At 34.6% G+C, this 19479-nt stretch overlaps 1 protein-coding gene across 6 annotated transcripts in view; it reads right to left on the reverse strand.

Annotated features, from left to right (window-relative positions):
• The window catches only part of LOC106868839 (RUN and FYVE domain-containing protein 2), a 245763-nt gene that overhangs the window by 116297 nt on the left and 109987 nt on the right, over positions 1-19479 (reverse strand). For 5 of the 6 annotated variants that reach the window (XM_052969820.1, XM_052969818.1, XM_014914266.2 and 2 more), the window contains exons 7-10: positions 17638-17712; positions 16550-16721; positions 8711-8827; positions 3730-3897 (exon numbers count right to left, since the gene is read on the reverse strand). In XM_052969820.1, the coding sequence (XP_052825780.1) occupies positions 3730-3897; positions 8711-8827; positions 16550-16721; positions 17638-17712 (532 nt within the window). The remainder of the gene's footprint in view (positions 1-3729; positions 3898-8710; positions 8828-16549; positions 16722-17637; positions 17713-19479) is intronic. The other variant, XM_052969822.1, reaches the window with a different exon arrangement.

Genomic DNA, 19479 nt, shown 5'->3' on the forward strand with positions numbered 1-19479 from the left:
CAGCAAATATTTGCTTCACCATATAATGCTATCTGTTGGAGTCTCAGCTTTTTTAGCTGCTATTTCTGAACTTTGGTATATGGTGAAGCAAATATTTGCTGATCCCTTAATTATGTTTATAAATATATATATATATATATATATATATGTTTCAAGGTTTTAAGGCAATAGCTTGTAAAATCAGTAATGTCAGACAGAACATATTTTGGTAGTTGCCTCCCTTCTCACTTTTCACATTTTAACTTTACCATTTTTCAAACTGTTGAATATTTGTATTTATTCCTCAAAGATTATTAAAATAATTATCAGTCTTGTATTTCCATCAAGACTTCTTGTGACAATCTCTGAAAATCTTTTCATTTTTTTCCCACAAATTCTAGCCAGAAAGCTCCTGTCAAGAGTGTGGGTCTTAGTATTACATGTTGAGAAGGTGTGTGTGCTGATGTGAATGTATTACTGAACAGATTTTTCCAGTTCATGTTTTGTCAGAAAACTACTCTATGTGAAGTGAAGGCACATGGCTCAGTGGTTAGTGTGTTGGGCTCACAATCATGAGGTAGCGAGTTTGATTCCTGGACAGGGCCGTGTGTTGTGTTCTTGAGCAAGACACTTTATTTCACATTGCTCCAGCTCACTCGGTTGTAGAAATGAGTTGTCATGTCACTGGTGCCAAGCTGTATCGGCCTTTGCCTTTCCCTTGAATAACATCGGTGGCATGGAGAGGGGAGGCCGGTATGTATGAGCGACTGCTGGTCTTCCGTAAACAACCTCACTCAAACTTGTATCTTGGAGGGTAACTTTCTAGGGGCAATCCCATGGTCATTCATGACTGAAGGGGGGTCTTTACCTTTTACACCATATGAAAATAAAGTTATGTACCTGAATAGAAGGTTACTGCCTTACCAGCAATCAATCCTCAACTCACCATTACTTAACTATCAGGCCACTGAGGGATCCACAAAATGGTTACTTGATGTACTAGAAATAGCAGTCAAATCTCAAAACAGGTTGCGGTGAAAGGTGACATTAAACAATATATTTCATTTATTTTTCATTTATTTCATTTACTTGTTTCAGTCATTCGACTGCAGCCATGCTGGGGCACCGCCTTTAGTCGAGCAAATCGACCCCAGAACTTATTTTTTGTAAGCCTAGTACTTATTCTATTGGTCTCTTTTTGCCGAACCGCTAAGTTACGGGGACGTAAACACACCAGCATCGGTTGTCAAGCGAAGCTGGGGGGGACAAACACAGACACACAAACATATACACATACATCATCATCATCATCATCGTTTAACGTCCACTTTCCATGCTAGCATACAAATATGTTCACAGCCAGACTTCTACACATGTACATTGTATGCACACACAAACAGACATACATACTACTCTAAATTAGAACAGACTTGGCCTGTGACACCTAGTCTAAGCCATGCTAGTATGGAAAATAATGGAGATGTATGTGTGGAATATATATATATATATACATATATACAACAGGCTTCTTTCAGTTTCCATCTACCAAATCCACTCACAAGGCTTTGGTCGGCCCGAGGCTATAGTAGAAGACACTTGCCCAAGGTGCCATGCAGTGGGACTGAACCCAGAACCATGTGGTTGGTAAGCAAGCTACTTACCACACAGCCAAACATGCAAAAAAAAAATGAGACAGTCACAGCTGAAATGTTCCCATACATAGATCACCTCAATCAGGGCTTAACAACAACCATAGGCCACTCACCAGGTTGTGTTATTTCTCTCATTTTTTGTTTCTTCTACTAACAAAATCTATTGCACTTCATTTCTATCTCTCTTTTTCTCTCTATCTCTTTATCACAAATATCATGATACGATACCACCTTCAACTAAAACCTTCCATTGTGTATCACTTGTCATATCTTCTACTAAACAAGTTTACCGATCCTTCTTTCACATTAAGTGTACAAAAAAAAAAGCCTAAGATGGACACAAAAATTATGGTAATAATGATGGCAGCAACATTAACGATGATTATAAGAAAGACCTAAACATAAACAGTCACATATACATATGTGTGCAGACATGCACTCTGAGAGCTATACATACACACACACACACACACACACATTTATGAACAGATTATACATACTCGTGCACACAGACATAAGTAGAGAGAATTATACATTCATGAAACGCATACAAATATGTTCACAGCCAGACTTCTACACATGTACACTGTATGCACACACAAACAGACATACACATTACTCTAAATTAGAACAGACTTGGCCTGTGACACCTAGTCTAAGCCATGCTAGTATGGAAAATAATGGAGATGTATGTGTGGAATATACATATGAATCTATAAAAGAAATGTTTCAATTTTGGACATTTTTAATATATCTGTATGAAAATTAAATCTAAGAAGAATATAAAAAAGTGAATAGTTCACTGCTTGTCAAAATGTCTTTGATTCATTTTCACAATACATAACAGATCAATTAAAGCAACATTTTTAATTCAAACTTTACCACCTTCTCTGAAATAGCAACATTTACTTCTAAAATTCTGGCAGATGATAGATTAATCAAGAAACATGCACATTTTAGAATATTAAATATTAATTATTTGAAACCGAAGTTGAATCAACACAGCAAAGAATAAGAAATTGGTAACATCTTTCACAGTAAAGCAATGAATTAAATGTGTTAGAGTATTTAGTATTTCCTCTGTGTTTTGAGTTCAAATCCCACTGCATATCAAGAAATAAGCACCAGTAATAGACTGGATTTTATGTTTTATACTTTCCCGTTTTTTTTTTTTAAATAAAAAAAAAGCGAATTATCTAGGACCGAAGCAGATACAAAACAAATATCGATGTAACTGTCAAAATAGGGAGCATTTGAGAAGATGAAGAAATCTCTTGATGAGTTAAAATTCAGTTTCAATTCCAGACAAAACCCAAACTCCTTGAACTCTGCATATTTTTTTTTATTTGATTTTTACATCCTAAGAAAATTACTATAACATAAAAATAAAAAGTTTGTGGGTGGGAGAAATTATTCTATTTTGTCAGTTCTGGGGCAAAATGCAACAGTATAATTAAAATCAATAAATTACTGGTATCTTTTTAACCAGAAACAAAAGTAGGTTTTGAAGGAGAGGAAATATACTTGATTATCTGTACCACATTATGCTACTAGTACTTGAATTAGGCAATCAGACAACTACAACTGAGACACATTTTACTGATAGTCTCCAGCTCCAGAGTTGAAAGGCAAAGATGACCACTACAGGATTTGAACTTAGTTCATAGAAGGATGAAACTAAATAGTAGTTTCAAATTTTAGCACAAGGCCAGTAATTTAACGGAAGGTGGTTTAGTTGATCACATCAACCTCAGTGCTCAGCTGGGACTTATTTTATCAATCCCAGCTGCTAAACCTAGTGTGCTAATGATTCTGCCAACTCACCACCTTAGATGAATCTATTGTAAATCATTCAGTTAAGGACTGTACTATTTCTTTTAAATCTGTTAAGTCCTAACATTGACAGAAGTGAAACGTTATTATAAAACTTAAATTACATTTGCTTCAACCAACAAAATAAGTATTTGACATTGACAACAAGAAATAATGTTGACTTCCAATTGCAAGAATTCTGGAAAAAAAAAATGTCCTTTTTCTTTTGTACTCAGAGACATTAGTCATCAAGTTGCCAGCTATCAACAGTAAGTCCATGTCTTACCTGGAGTTTTTTGTACATCTCGAGGTTTAATGTTTTTATGTCTTCCAATTGCTTCCGCATTGAAATAATGTTATCCTGTTTCTCATGAATGTCTTTCTCCAGCAACCGCAATGCCATCTCCATTTCAGTTTTCATGCTGATCTGAAGCTCCAACTCTCGTTCAACATCCTGCAATGAATTCCACAGTAATTGATATGAAATATGAGTTGTATGAATTAATGCAGTTTGGGGAATGTTTGGTGTAGAATGTCAAAAGGGTGGCATACACAATCGTATAAAAGCCAACAAACACAATCACGTAATCATCAAGAGAGAGTAAATGCATAACAATAATAATAATGGTTTCAAATTTTGGAACAAGACCAGCAATTTTAGTGGCGGGGTGCTCAACTGGTCCCTATTCCATCAACCCTGAAAGGGTGCTTTTTTAGTGGCACCAGTTACTTGAGAGTTCTTGTTATTTGAGTACCAAATGAGGGGGAGATTATTGTAATTACTATTATCACAGCTAATGTTATAGGAAACTGAATTTTCAAATCTGCACGTGTCACTTTCCTGATGAATAAACTCTCTGCTCACCCAGCTGTAATTGAAATTTCAAACAGCAAAAACTAAATTTCTTCAGTTAGAAAATGAAGATGTTAATGATAGGTTCCCTGCATCTCTCTCCCTCGACTCAGTATGAGCGCAGCCCAATAAAAGAAGCTATTAAAAGAATTGTACATGTATACATTTACACTGATAACAAAGGAATATCTCTCAAATACCACTTAACTTTCTAAAAAAGAAAAAAGAAAAATGGCAGGATACATTCAATAATGTGGTTCTGAATACCTTATACCTGAATAGAAATAAGATAATCAAGATAAGAGCACATCTCATCCTAGGTCTGCTGGATGAAGGCTGACCTGATTATCTCCCTTTAGATCAGCTATTAAGCGTCTAATAATTATCTTTAATATGTGAATGAGAAGAAACATTTCAGAAGGTTAATGTAGGGATGTTGTCTGCTATTCAGTTCAGTGTCTTGCTATAATAAGATTAAATCCTACCAGTCCTAGTTTTTTTGTTTTTTTTTTGTATAATCACACAGGTTCTTTTTTACCTCATTAAAAAATACAAATCGGCATTATCTAAAGAAAATGGGGTAACTTTATTTCTAAAGTTTAAGCAATTAATCACATTTTGTCATTAAAGATTTGTCTACAGTATTTTGTTTTTATATAAGAATGTTTTAGGATATTCATAAACTACCCTAAAACATTCTGTAATAACAAAAGAATGCTATAGATGAAACTTTAATGATAAAACATAAGGAAGAGCAAAAAACCCTGATGTTGACAAGGTACAATACAAAATATTATGACAACATAAACATTATCAAATCATGTGTGTGTGTGTGTGTGTATCATCATTTTGACATCCACGTTTCCACACTTGTATGGGTCAGATGGAATTCATTGAGGAAAGACAGCCATAGAAAATTTGATCACTATAGACAAATCATTTGTGCAGGTGGCTCAGTAAAAGCTCAACACTCATACATTGTCTTCGACGGGAGACTCCATATATATATATATATATATATATATATATATATATATACACTCATAAAATACAGGGATTAGCATGAGTTGCTTCTCCAACATACTGAGAATTTAGAAATAGCAGTCAAAGAACTACTGATTCTAAACTACAAATTTTCTCTAACGGATGGCGGACACTTTCAAATTTATCAGAATATTGGGCTGAAGAGCGGAATAGAGTAAATTCATACTCTTAACCATGAAACGTTGTATCCAATTAACTAAAGGCGGGTTTGTTTTTGCTTTTCCCTTTTGTTTTTGTTCTGTGTGTGCCATAAAATATCGCCGTCCGTTAGAGAAAAAATTTGTAGTTTAGAATCAGTAGTTTTTTGACTGCTATTTCTAAATTCTCAGTATGTTGGAGAAGCAACTCATGCTAATCCCTGTATTTTATGATTATAAATGGTTTTACCGATAAAGGTTTTTTCATACTGAACTACTTGGCTAAATTGTTAATTATTAATTTTATTACTAATTGACGATTCCCTGCCCTATATCTGTATATATATATATATATATATATATAAGTTTTGGTACAAAGTCTAAAAATTTATTTTCATTCCAACTCTTTAAATTCTGATTTTAAATCCTGGTGTGGTCAACTTTAACTTATATCTTACCAAGTTCATTAAAATAGAGTATTGGGGTTAACATAATTGACTATCACCTCCCTACCCCAAATAAATTATTATTATTATTATTAATATCATTAGCATGCCAGGCAAAATGCTTAGTGGTATTTTGCCCATCTTCATGTTCTGAGTTCAAAATCTGCCAAGGTCGACTTTGACTTTCATCCTTTCGGGGTCAATAAATTAAGTACTAGTGAAACACTGGATTTTGATGTAATCGACTAGCCCCTCCCCCACAATTTCAGGCCTTGTGCCTATAGTAGAAACCATTATTATTATTATTAAGGCAGTGAGCTGGCAGAATTGTTAGCATGTCAGGCAAAATACTTAGTGGTATTTCACCCGTCCTTACATTCTGAGTTCAAATTCTGCCGAGGTCAATTTTGCCTTTCATCGTTTCAGGGTTGATAAATTGTACCAGTGAAACACTGGGGGTCAATGTAATTGACTAGTCCCCTCCCCCCAAATTTCAGGCCTTGTGCTTAAAGTAGAAAGGATTATTATTATTATTTTTTTTTTATTATCATCATATTCAAATGCCGCCAAGGTCAACTTTGCCTTTCATCTTTTGGGAGGGGGGTTGATAAAATAAGTACCACTTAAACAGTAGGGTTGATCTAATTGGCTTACCCATTTACCCAAAATTGCTGGCCTTGTGCCAAAATTTGAAACCATTATTATTGTTATTGTTGTTGTTATTAGCACCAAATTTAGAGTAATTGCCAAAGGTAGAGTAATTTAATTTCCTTGTGCCACATATCTAGCAATTACAGCTGCTAATTCCCCACAAACATTCCTTCATTTAATTACTATAAATCAAAGTTATATCATTTTTCTTTTTTTTTTCTGCAGGAACATGAAAATGCTGCAAGTAAGAAGAATCAAACAAAGAAAAATATTCAAGAAAAATTTACAAATAAAATTTTAAAAAACGACTGTTTTTACAATTTAAAACAAAGAAATTTTCTTCAAAATGTAACAATTTAACAGTACAACGAATCATGATCTGTTACAATATCAAAACAACTTGACATATATCAGATATCGGTGCTTAAAGATTACAGGAAAGGTGCTTGCAGAAATACAGTCAGAAGCAAAGAGTAAAATTTTGCAGTGAAGGAGAGGAACTGTGTGTGTAACATTGAGACAAACAACATCAAATAGCATTATTAAACAGAAATATATCCATTATATATTGTGAAGAAAAAAAAATATATATATATATAAATATACATATCATCTATACATAATATTTATGTATATACAACTATTATTTTATGCATATGACTGATGGAGTATACTGCCTCAAGTATCGGAATTTCATCAGATGGAAGATATTTTCAACCAAAAGATAAAATGGCAAGAGTATAAACAGAGTGATACAAAAAATATTATGGAAAAAAAGCCTCAGCTAAACAACTAAGAATGAAAATACAAGATATCTAATTTTTAAACTGATTAACTATATACACACACAAAACATAGGCATATATATATACACAGACACATACAACCAACTACCAACTGCACTATTTCCACTTTATTTTTGACAGGAAATTAAATACTAAATTGTTAGTCTACACAAGATAGTAAAGTCACAAAATATGTTAACTAACTATACCTAATTCTTAAAAAAAAAAAGAAAATCCATACAATTAATATCTGCATTAATCAATGTAACACTATGGTCTTGCAGTTGTTCTATAAGATACTGTGAATTTCCCCAAAAGTTACATATTCATCAAGGGAATACACTATTCACACCTACAGCTACATGCCCTACAAAAACACTTTACATTTAGCCTCTTTTTGAAATCCCACTGCACATACTAAAAAGTTTCTGTATCCATTAGATAATTCACTAAGAAACAACAATTCTACAGAATAATGCATATGTAGTAGAGAATGGTATAGTGTAGAAGATACACTACTCTAGGAGATACTAAACATTCACTCAAGAATGGTGCATTATGGAAACATATTCAATTCTACAAGGTACTGAACATTTACTGAAAAACTTTATATTGTAGTTCTATATGACATTATGCATTGATAAGAGAACTAACTGTATTATAGAAAAATATATCTACTTCACAATATACTACACAAGCACCATAGAATTGTTTATGATAGAAACATCCAACTGTACAAGACACAACATATTCATTAGAGAACTGCGCATTGTAGAACATGTACCTAAAAGATACTACACGTGTTCATGCATTAGAGAACTGTGTATTGTAGAAAAGACACTATGTATTAATTAGAGAATTGCATGTTCTAGAAAAACACCCAATTCTACAAAACACTATATGCTCACTGAAGAATTACGTATTTATAAGAAACAGACCTGCTACACAAAACTCTATCCATTACTGTGTATTATAGAAGTATATATCTAATTCTACAGGATTACTACACATTCAGTAGATAAAATGCATAAACTTCAGCAAACATAACCAACTGAATAGTCTGTATCAGACAACACATGTAAGATATTGGTGTGGGTGTATGTACATATGTATTTATGTAGATAGATATATAGACAGAAACAGAGAGAGAGAGAGAGAGAGAGAGGCTCAGACAGATTATTAGAGAGAGAGGGAAAGAGAGAGAGTCAGAAAGTGAAGAAAAGAGTTTGAAAGTATTTGAGAGAACAAAAGAAAATTCAAATGAAAGTTCAAGCTGATCAACAGTTTCTTGTTTATATGGGAGAAGAACAAGATTTGTTGTCGTATAAAAGTTGTTAACAGAAATACTCACTATCCTAGTTTGAGTTTCGTCTTCCAGACGTTTCTTGGCCTCGGCAACTAGACTATCGAGACCAGCACGGGATGTTTGGTATGTCTCTCGTTCGATATCGATGTCTTGTTTCGTCAGCTGCAAACGATAATGGGCAACAATCCAAAAGTGAACATCACAAATCCACATCTGGGTGGTGCCAGATTATTTAGAGGAAGAAGATAACAAAAAAAAAAAAAATGAAATTCCTGTAGTGATGGTGGAGCACTAATCCCCATTGACAAAAGGCTCTTCTATCCACCACTCATCACCAAATCCTGGATTGGTTTCTTGATTAATAGATTGCATACTCCTGATGAAGTTAGTGTAACTATATGAGTATTGATTAGATAAGCAGTATAAGGCAAATATCATATTGCAACACCATCCATGTTCCTCAGACACCTTATAAATCTCACTCTTTCTGTCACTATCACAGACATCTTGATATTTCAACAACTCAAAACAATGATCTTTGTTGCAGTTAATCAGATTTATTGTTGCATTTGATGTTGATGATGATGAGAATGATGAGGATGCTGATAGGATAACAATAGTGGTGTCATCAATGTTGATAGTGGCTATGATGATGATGATGATGACAACAATGGCCATGAAAATGGTGGTGATAAAAAAAAAAGACGATGATAATAATGATGAAAACAATGATGATAAGTGAGACCCATAATGAAACACTGCTTCCACATCTGGAACAGTGCTGCTGCTATGCACACAGACATCCTGGACTACATCCACAGAAAGGCCACTCAACTGATTTGCATTAAATCACAAACAGACATTCCAGCCTTTGGCCCACAGATGTGTTGTCTTCTCTCTCTAACTTTCCAACTGTTACTATAATGATTTCTATTCTTCAGAGTTGGCTGATCTCATCTCTCCATGTTTTCACCACCATTGTTGTATTCACTGCTATGCCCAGTCTTTCCTCCCCAAGAATATCAGTTATACAAATTTTTTTTAAAAAACCCACTAGCACAGGCTTGTTCTGATAGAATAGACATAAAGACGTTTAGGTAGACAACCACATCTTCAGAAATAACTCACATGTCCAGCTTCAATTTCATCTATGACTGTTTTATTTTCTACAATGCAGTGGCTGGCAGTATGAAGTGAAGTGTGACAGTTGAGATATGTTTCACCTGTCTCAATGTCCCATATACTCATTCATGTTGGAAGGTTCCAAGGCATGTGTTTCTGTTTCTAGTTGTTAGGCTTTTATGGTTTGGTATAAACTGTAGTAAAGACTGATAAAATCTATGTTCTTAAAATCCTTAAATTATCTTTCAATTTTGACATTTTGTATTTCAGCATGACTGATATGCAATGTACATCACAGCAGACTACACAGCTATAACACCTATAGTTTTGTGGCCCAAAGTCAGCTCTGATCAAGATCTATAAAATGAAATACCAGTAGAATGATGTAAAGTCATCTCACAGAAAAACGTGTAGATCAATACACCAGCTGTATTTCATAAAACTGGAAAATGATTTATTTTCAATGATCAGAAGGTACTGTAGCATAATTGTCAAGTACTACAAAAGACACTATTACAAAAGTCCAAGTTCTCAAGTTAAGATTGGCATAAAATAGTTGGTTATCACAGAATCACGATGCTCAAATGTTTTGACCAATTTGGTCAAAAATACATATCATCATCATAGTTTTTACATCTGATTTTCATGATGGCATTGGTTAGACAGGTCAGTTTTGACAGAGAATCTCTCCACTTGTTGTAGTCCTTCATCATCTCCTTTGTAAAATTCAGCATCCTATGATCATCCCTGACCACTTCTATTTATGTCTTCTTCAGTTTTCGTCTTTTGCAAGATCGCTTAGCACTTCTTTATTCAACTGTCATCTTCCATATCCATCACATGTTGTTCCATGCCAGCACAAACTTCTGTTCTAAGTAGCACAGTTGTTTCCACTTATATCTAATTTTTCTCAGGTCAATTGTATTTCACTGTTCATGCACACAAACAGTACACATTCAGTGGAGCATACTCACTTCATTTCAGCCTTTGCATATCCACCACATTTAGCACCCATGTCTAGCTATCATGCAACACTGTATGTTGTACAAAGTATCACACAATTTGCCTATCATCTATAAAAAAAAAAAAGCTTTTGAAAAACCCCAAACTTTTTCCACTGCATCCTTAATCTGGCTACTGCGATTTTTTGCAATATTGCATCTACTGCTTATTAAATCACTGAAGTGACAGATGCTATTGACTATCATTAATGAGCCCTCTGAGCAATTAAGATACACTCTGAAACCAACATTAAGCAGTACTCACAAAAGATTTAATTAAAAAATTCATTATAAATATACTTAAATCCATCTTCCCAATTTTCTTGGAATATAGAGTTAACTTCATTTAGTTTTGCATTCTGTCTTTGAAGAGAAAATATGGCCGGGAGCTTTTACATCTATTTTGCTTGTAAACTGACGTAAGTGAATTCATAATGCATAATCTTAATACATAATGGATATTTTTAATTGTAAATACCAAGAGAGAACAGATTAAAACTGAATTTGGAATAGATATTTTCACTGTAGTTTTATTTGCTAGATATGTAACTACAATTTATGAAAGTTGAAAAAGAAATGTAAACAAAAAGTGAAACTTGTCATCAAAGTTATTAGTCAATGTGTGTGTGTATTATATATATAGAACAAGTGTCTTTTACTATACCCTAAGTCCAACCAAAGCCATGTGAGTAGATTTGATAGATGGGAAGTATAGGTATAAGCAGGGCTGTGAGGTTAAGAACTTCACTTCTCAACCACATGGCTTCAGGTTCTGTTCCTTGGGGTAGCACCTTGGGCAAGTATCTTCTGCAATAGCTCCATGCCAATCAAAACCTTGTGAGTGAATTCAGACAATGAAAGAAGATTGTTGTGCACATGCACGCGCACGTGTGTGAGTGAGAGAGAGAGAAAGAGAAAGAGAGAGAGAGAGAGTGAGTATGCGTGTTTACACCTGTGACTATGGAAGCTGTGATATATGGGTGGTTTTGTTACTGGCAGGTCTCCTTTCAACAACTCATCTGCTCCCTTCACCTCCTTTGAAGTTGTGAAGGGCTAGAGATCCCATACTTGAAAAACAGACAAGGGTTAGGGACAGAAAGTGCAGCCAGCTGTAAAACAATGCCTCAATAGCATACTTGGTCAACCCATTCTTGCATGGGTTGGCCAAATGCATTTATTTATATAAATATATATATCATCATCATCAACATAAATAAGTAATATGAATACGTGATGCATTTTCAGTGAAAAAATGTCATGAATTATTGATGGAATATTTTTGAGGTGGAGTTATCAAAAAGTAGGGTTACGAGATGATTGGGAAGAATTGGGTCCAAATTAAAGATTAAAGAATTCTAAAAGCAACTAACTCATTAATATCTCCACAGAAAACAAGAGGATAAATATCATATTTATCCAGCTGCCAAATGATTACAAGCATTCTGTCCTGTACAAATGCTCTAAGATGTCTTGAATGACCATTTTTATCTGAATCCAACTTCACTCTTTGTACCCAGTAAAATTATTGCATGATGTATGTTCACTTAAATGAGAACATGACTCAGATTTTTATCTAACAGAAGATTCCTCATGAATCCAGTAATTACAGACCATGGACTCAGTTTTAGACTTATTTAACTTTAAAATCATTTTACAGTTTATAGTGTTGATGCTTTCATTTTAAACAGGAAACAAATCTTTCCATAGCTACCTATACAGCATTTCAATATTTCAAATATTTGGCTATTTTTGTATGTTTTGGAAAGGCATTTCAGTCCTTATATCTCACATTTGTCTAACGTTTTGTCAGACTATTTGATGTTGGGTAATATTTGATGCCAAGTCACAAGAAAATTAGAATACCTCTCATGTTTACAAGATATGTGGGTTTGTATCCCATACATAGCTTTTGACTTTTCTATCCAAAGGGTTTTTTTTACCCACTATTTACCCACAGCTTTATCTTCAAGATACACCATTCCAAAAGAGAATTATTTCCCTCAAAGTTTATAAATTCTTATGACCTCAACAACATACAATTCTCACTGGTAAGAATAAAGCTTCTAAAATGGATAAAGAACTCCAAAGGATTTCTTTTGTCCCATGGTACAACACCTGTCATGTTAACAAGAGATGTAGTTTCAAGTCACACAAGCAGCCTTTGACTTTTCCTATGCAAAAGGCTTTTTAACCCATCTTATATATTTACACACTATTATTTATAGCTTTATTTGCTTTGAGATATACTGTTCAAAAAAAAAAAGAAAGAAATAAAAGAAAAGAAATGAAATGTTTGAGCATTGTCAATGTAGTAGTAAACTTGTGTCTCATTGTTATATGAGACAGCATGATTAGTACATATCCACAATTTTATTTGCATGGAAACATCAAGATTGATTAAAGACTATATAAGGGAAAGATTACCAAACATTGCTGTGAGCAATAAAACTGATCTCATAAATTAATCGTTGTTGCCTGTGAAAAGTAGTGAAAGAGGAGCATTTGTTGATAACATTTAATTTTTTAGTGTAGGTTATTCACTTGATGATTAATCTAAGTTCAAACTTGTGGTTGACCACTTTCTCATGTTTTTTTAAATATTGTACACCTGTAAAAACTAACACAGTTTCTAAATCATATATTAGGTTAATGTTAAATTCTTTCATTCAAAATACACAATTAACATCTTCAATACCTTTGACATCAAATCAGACAATCTGATACTACTTTGTCCAAATACATATGGATTCTTGAAATCCAATAAAAATAATTCTTTGCTATGACTATTCTGATTCTAATAAACTATGCCAACTTTGCATTCTGAAACACTGGAAATATTATTCCCCCATCAGTCTCTACTGCACTGTAATTTAGAGCTTGTAGCTTATATAAATGGTCAAAGTTGCTCAAGTATTCTACAATTATAAATGCTGAATTTAGTTACTGGGAGTAACCTCCCTTTATATACTCTTATTTAGCTCCTTTATAATTTTTGATAATTATGAGGTGCATGCAGAACAATGAGAATCCAAACAATGCATCCATTCATTCTCAATATATTTTGGTAGACTCAAATGTGTTTAGATTCTTGCTATTCTGCATGTAGTTCATGAATTATGTTTTGGAAAAAATCAGCAAACATCATCAAATTATTTATTGGTTGATTTCTATAAACAAGAGCCTGTACTCTTGTTAAATTCATTGGTCTGGTGGTGGTAGCTCTCACTGAAGAGACACATAATAAGGTTGAAACACCACAGTATCTCAAAGAACACCTTCTGCCAGTGAATCACATATGTTATGAATACATGTCATCTAAAGAGAGGAGATGTTCTCTGATGATGAAAAATGACAGTAATCATGTATTCATGTTCAAATTTACCAGAACATGTTGAGAATGAATAGATATATTATTGTTTAAATTTTCTCAAAAAAAATATGACACCAACAAGATATGTATTTTCCATAAATTTCTTCCCGTTTACTTTTTATACATACTTTTCAACTTCACTGACCAAATTCTACCCTCTTTACCAGATAACATACTTTTTGAATCATTTCACTCCAACCGATTTTTCAACATTTGAAATTAATCATGTTGTTCTCTATATTTCAAATTCACCAATCTTAACCAATCTATCTGTTTTGCTATTAATATACCTGCCATCGTTTCTCCATTTTTTTTCTCTATTACCACACAATTTTCCCTCCTCTCTCTCTCTTTCTTTCTTCTACCACCCTTACCTAACCCCTTACTATATATACAATTTTGTTAAGCTTCCTTCATTACAATTTGATAATTTTCATGATTAAACTTTATAACTCTCTTTGTAACTCTCTCTGCCACTTTCACGACAAAGTAATTTCTTAGTTACTTTGTCTTTCTACAGCATCTCCTTAGCTCTCATAACAGTTCATGGTGATGTTCTCATCATTATGAATACCACCTCCTTGAACTGCTTGACTATGTGAATAACCAATACACATACTATGTCACCTTGGAAACTAACCATGAATAGCTAGTTGTTTTATGTACTTTCAAATTATTAATGACCTTTTTTACTATATAGCAGTCAAACTCAATAATGAATCCCTCTGTTGAGTCAACTAGTCTTTTTCTTTACCCCACACATCCTCAAAGGATTATTTTCATGCCTCTTTCCTTTCAGTGTCCATAAGGGTGTGTATACACCACTATAATTCTGTATGCATTTTTCACCAACAATAACCTAATTTATTTATCCTGACACTGCCTCACAATCTGAAACTGAAGTGTTTGATCTGCACAATATAGAGCATTAGCAAACCTCTTACAATTTGTTTCCTTCTTTGCTAACTATCTATATAGATGTCTAGTTTCTCTTCTAACTTCTCAGTAGTGTTCCTTCCTCCACTCTTTCAAGGCATACATCTTAACTTTTATAGTTCTAGCCTCTGTACAATTCCACAGCCATGTCACCCTCTGTTTTCCTAGAAATGGGATCTTGTCCCAATCACAAACCTGATCTGAATCTCACAGCAATGCCCAATTGTCCTCTATGTCAACTGCTATCTCCTCTTCCTCTAATTGCAGATACTGTAAAATACATTTTGGGAGTTATGGATGACAGTAGGATGTTTCAGCTGATATACCTTCCTTCTCCAGTTTGTCTTCACCTTCAAGCTCTTATCCAGAAGTCACTAATTACTAATCTATGTTGAGTAGTACATTTTGCACAGGAGGAAGACTCAGCAATCACAATCAGTTGCCTATGCCATTTCCTGATGACTATGTCTATCTGGTGAGCATATTTGTCTAAGTATTTGGTGATTGGATGGCTCACCAACTTTCTGTTTATGTTACAAATGATTAGATGACCTGCATCACATAATTCTAGAAGCCTCGATCCTTCTTCATATCTTGTACTGTGGTCATATCAGAGTATCCATCCTGTTGTTCCAGCATGCCAATTAAAATCACCAATCATAATAATAAGGTCATCTTTGTCTGTTTGCAAAGTGGTCTGTCAGAGGGACTTATAAAAAGTTCTTTTGTTCCTCTGTCAATCCTGACAACGGAACATAGGCAAAAACTACCACTGCTGTCATAACCCCCTATCACTAGTCTAAGTTCAATTATCCTGTTGTATTCTCTGTCTATGTTCATTAATGTATCTATCCCTATTTTTGATGTTATTATGAATAACAGTAACATAAAAGTGACAACTTTTCATTTTTTTTTTTAACAACCTTGTTAGTTTCAATGTAAATACAAAACCTAACATATCATTAACATAACTAGTTTTCCATGCTGTTATGGTTTTGTACAGGTTTGCAAGGACTGTAAGTTTAGAGTGCATGAAAAACATTTGTTCCAAGAACATGGAAGTATCACATTTTTGTGAACCCAATTTTTTACTCAGAAGACTTGGGTCAACCTGAGGTTATGATAGAAGACACTTGCCCAAATGCCATACTGTGGGCTCAAACCTGGGTCCTTGCGATTGCAAAGTGAACTTCTTCACCACTCAGCTGTATAAACACACCAGACTATGGACTGGTGTGTGCTCTAGCTTCAAAGCTTACAATACTTTGTTACAACAGTGACTTGACAACAAGGTGACAACAGAGAGAAATAAAAAAAAAGGAGAGTGACAGAGATAGAGAAAAAACGAGAGAGAGAGAGAGCAAGAGTACAACAATTATAAAGGACAACAGTCAGAAAGACAAACAGACATTGGCAAACCAACTCCTAAAAACACAAAAGGTGGAGTTAACTAACCTCAAGCTTCCGTTTGTGATCATTTAAAAGAATATCCTTTTCTTTTTTAATTGTACTATTTTCTTCTTGTAGAGTTAAGATGGTGTTTTTGGTTATTGCTAAATCTTCCTTCATAAGAGCATTTGTGGTCTGCACACTCTCCAGTTTCTGCTGTAGATTGGTTACTGTGGCGCTGAAAAGAAAACAGAATATAATAAAGTAATGTATAAAAAAAAATGGTTTCAATGTTCAATATTCTAGCCATAACATTACAGATTCCATGTGGTACAAGCTAAGTAAAGCAAGGCACATCACTCTGCTTGGCCAAGGTTGGCTTGCTGACAAAATTTTTTTAAATCCCCACATAATTTTACAGTCCAGTTGTTAGCAGCAGGAAAGGGGTCCTTCTGTTACAATATCTATAACAGTGTATCAAGGAAAATAAACCTTCCTTTTGTGTACTCATCAAGAAAGTTTTGATAAACACACTATTATTAGTATTATCATGGAAGGGAGGTAAAAACATTTAGAGGAATAAAACAAATTTTTAAAGAAAGAAGAGGAAAAACAAAAAGAAAAAAAAGAGAGAGAGAGAGAGAGAGAGAGAAGAGTGTTTACATTGTAATAAAAAGTGAAATAAGGAGTGAACTATGGAAAGGATTAAAAATTGATGTCAGGAATTGAGTATAGAATGGAGCAAAAAAAGAAAGAAGTAAAGCAAACAGTAAGAGAGCAGCAAAACTGTCCTTCATAATGGACAATTTACAGATAGTTTTGTACCACCATATACTTCTTTTATTCTAAACCTGGAGAAGGCAACAGGAGAGAGAGGTTGAATCATTACAGCAGTGCTTCTCAAACATTTTTAAATATCACCCTAGTATATCAACACAAAACCAGCTACCAATGTACCAATAAGGTACCAGCTACAACTGTATCAATGTACCAACACTGAATTTGCTATTAATATACCAAGCTATTAATATAGCATCATGACCAATAAAACAACTGCTAATGTAGTCTTGAACCAATGTATTGATTTACAAGTCACTAATGTATAAAAATTAGTGCATATAAAAAGGAAACAAAAGCATTCAAGGTTTTTTTACTTCAAATGTCGATTCAGCTCCTCCAGATAGTTCTTCTGGTCAAGAATGGTAGCCATCTTTGATTTTCCTTCAGCACTGGAAAACAGAAACACAACTTTTAGTATAATTAATAAAATGTACAAGAGACTCACAACCCTAAAAGATTATTGGATGCATAGAATTTTAGTTAGTATGGAAAATGGTTAAATCGAAGATCAGACATATAGGATTTGCAACATTTGGTACAGTCAGACTTACAGAAGGGTTGTTCAAATCAGCTGGATTTTGTGAACTCCACACACATACTAAAGTTCTAAGATACATACACACACAGAAAATCCAATAGAATTACATCAATGTGAGTACAGAAAGAAAGTGAGGAAGAAAGAAAAAGACCCACAACAATTCAAGTATGTTTGTAATGTGACAAATGTCCAATAGTTACTAAGGGATGCCATAATAGGTGAGGATATTTTATGCGTCTCCAGAGAATTACTAAGACAGGTAACATCATGTTTACAAAATAACTTACCCTTTTTACTAGACAATTGCAATAATTCAAGCTGAGTGCTTCTTATTTTGTGGGTTAATCTCATTATCTACACCCCTCAGTAATAATGGCCTTGACCTTCTGAACAAGGTAGATAGAATTTTAATTGGATTAGTGGATTAATATTGAGGTGAATAATGCAGTACTAAAGTCTCTGGAGATATAAGGAACTGAAGCACAATACATCAAACTTTGTTGTTGGCATTCTGTCGGTTATGAGGTCGAGGGTTCCAGTTGATCCGATCAACGAAACAGCCTGCTCGTGAAATTAACGTGCAACTGGCTGAGCACTCCACAGACACGTGTAACCTTAACGAAGTTCTCGGGGGAGATTCAGCATGACCCAGAGTGTGACAAGGCTGGCCCTTTGAATTACAGGTACAACAGAAACAGGAAGAAAGAGTGAGAGAAAGTTGTGGTGAAAGAGTACAGCCAGGGTTCGCCACCACCTCCTGCCAGAGCCTCATGGAGCATTAGGTGTTTTTGCTCAATAAACACTCACAACGCCCGGTCTGGGAATCGAAACCGTGATCTTACGACCGCGAGTCCGCTGCCCTAACCACTAGGCCATTGCGCCTCCACACATCAAACTTTACAGGGAGGCAAATATGATATACCTCTGATTTAACCACCCAGAAAAGCTGCAGCCAAGAAGAGTGTCAAACAAGGAGACATCACTTTCCACCATTACCAACAACTAATATTATTGTTATGGAGAGTAAATAAGGCATTGGATGGTTAGAAAGAGGGGCCAGTATTTTGTTCCCTATTATCAAAGGTGAGCTGTAATGTTGTTGCTAATGCAGGCCAGCCCAAATCAAGCAGGTCTATGATCAAAGATACACCCACTGTGACCATTCTAATATAGTCTAATAAAATGTTGTATGTAGCTACTCTAAGTATTAGAACCGACAGCCAATCTCCTCAATAGGTCACACACTATTGTCTTTAAAAAAGGAGCCATTAGCAAATGAAGTACTTGATGTAAAAATAATCATCATCATCATCATCATCATCATTTAACGTCCGCTTTCCATGCTAGCATGGATTGGACGATTTGACTGAGGACTGGTGAACCAGATGGCTACACCAGGCTCCAATCTGATTTGGCAGAGTTTCTACAGCTGGATGCCCTTCCTAACGCCAAACACTCCGAGAGTGTAGTGGGTGCTTTTACGTGCCACCGGCACGAAGGCCAGTCAGGCGGTACTGGCAACGGCCATGCTCAAAACGGTGTATTTTACGTGCCACCTGCACAAAAGCCAGTCTAGCAGCACTGGCAACAACCTCGCTCGAATGTCTTTTCACATGCC

The sequence above is a fragment of the Octopus bimaculoides genome, chromosome 7 (assembly GCF_001194135.2).
Source record: "Octopus bimaculoides isolate UCB-OBI-ISO-001 chromosome 7, ASM119413v2, whole genome shotgun sequence".
Classification (NCBI taxonomy): domain Eukaryota; kingdom Metazoa; phylum Mollusca; class Cephalopoda; order Octopoda; family Octopodidae; genus Octopus; species Octopus bimaculoides.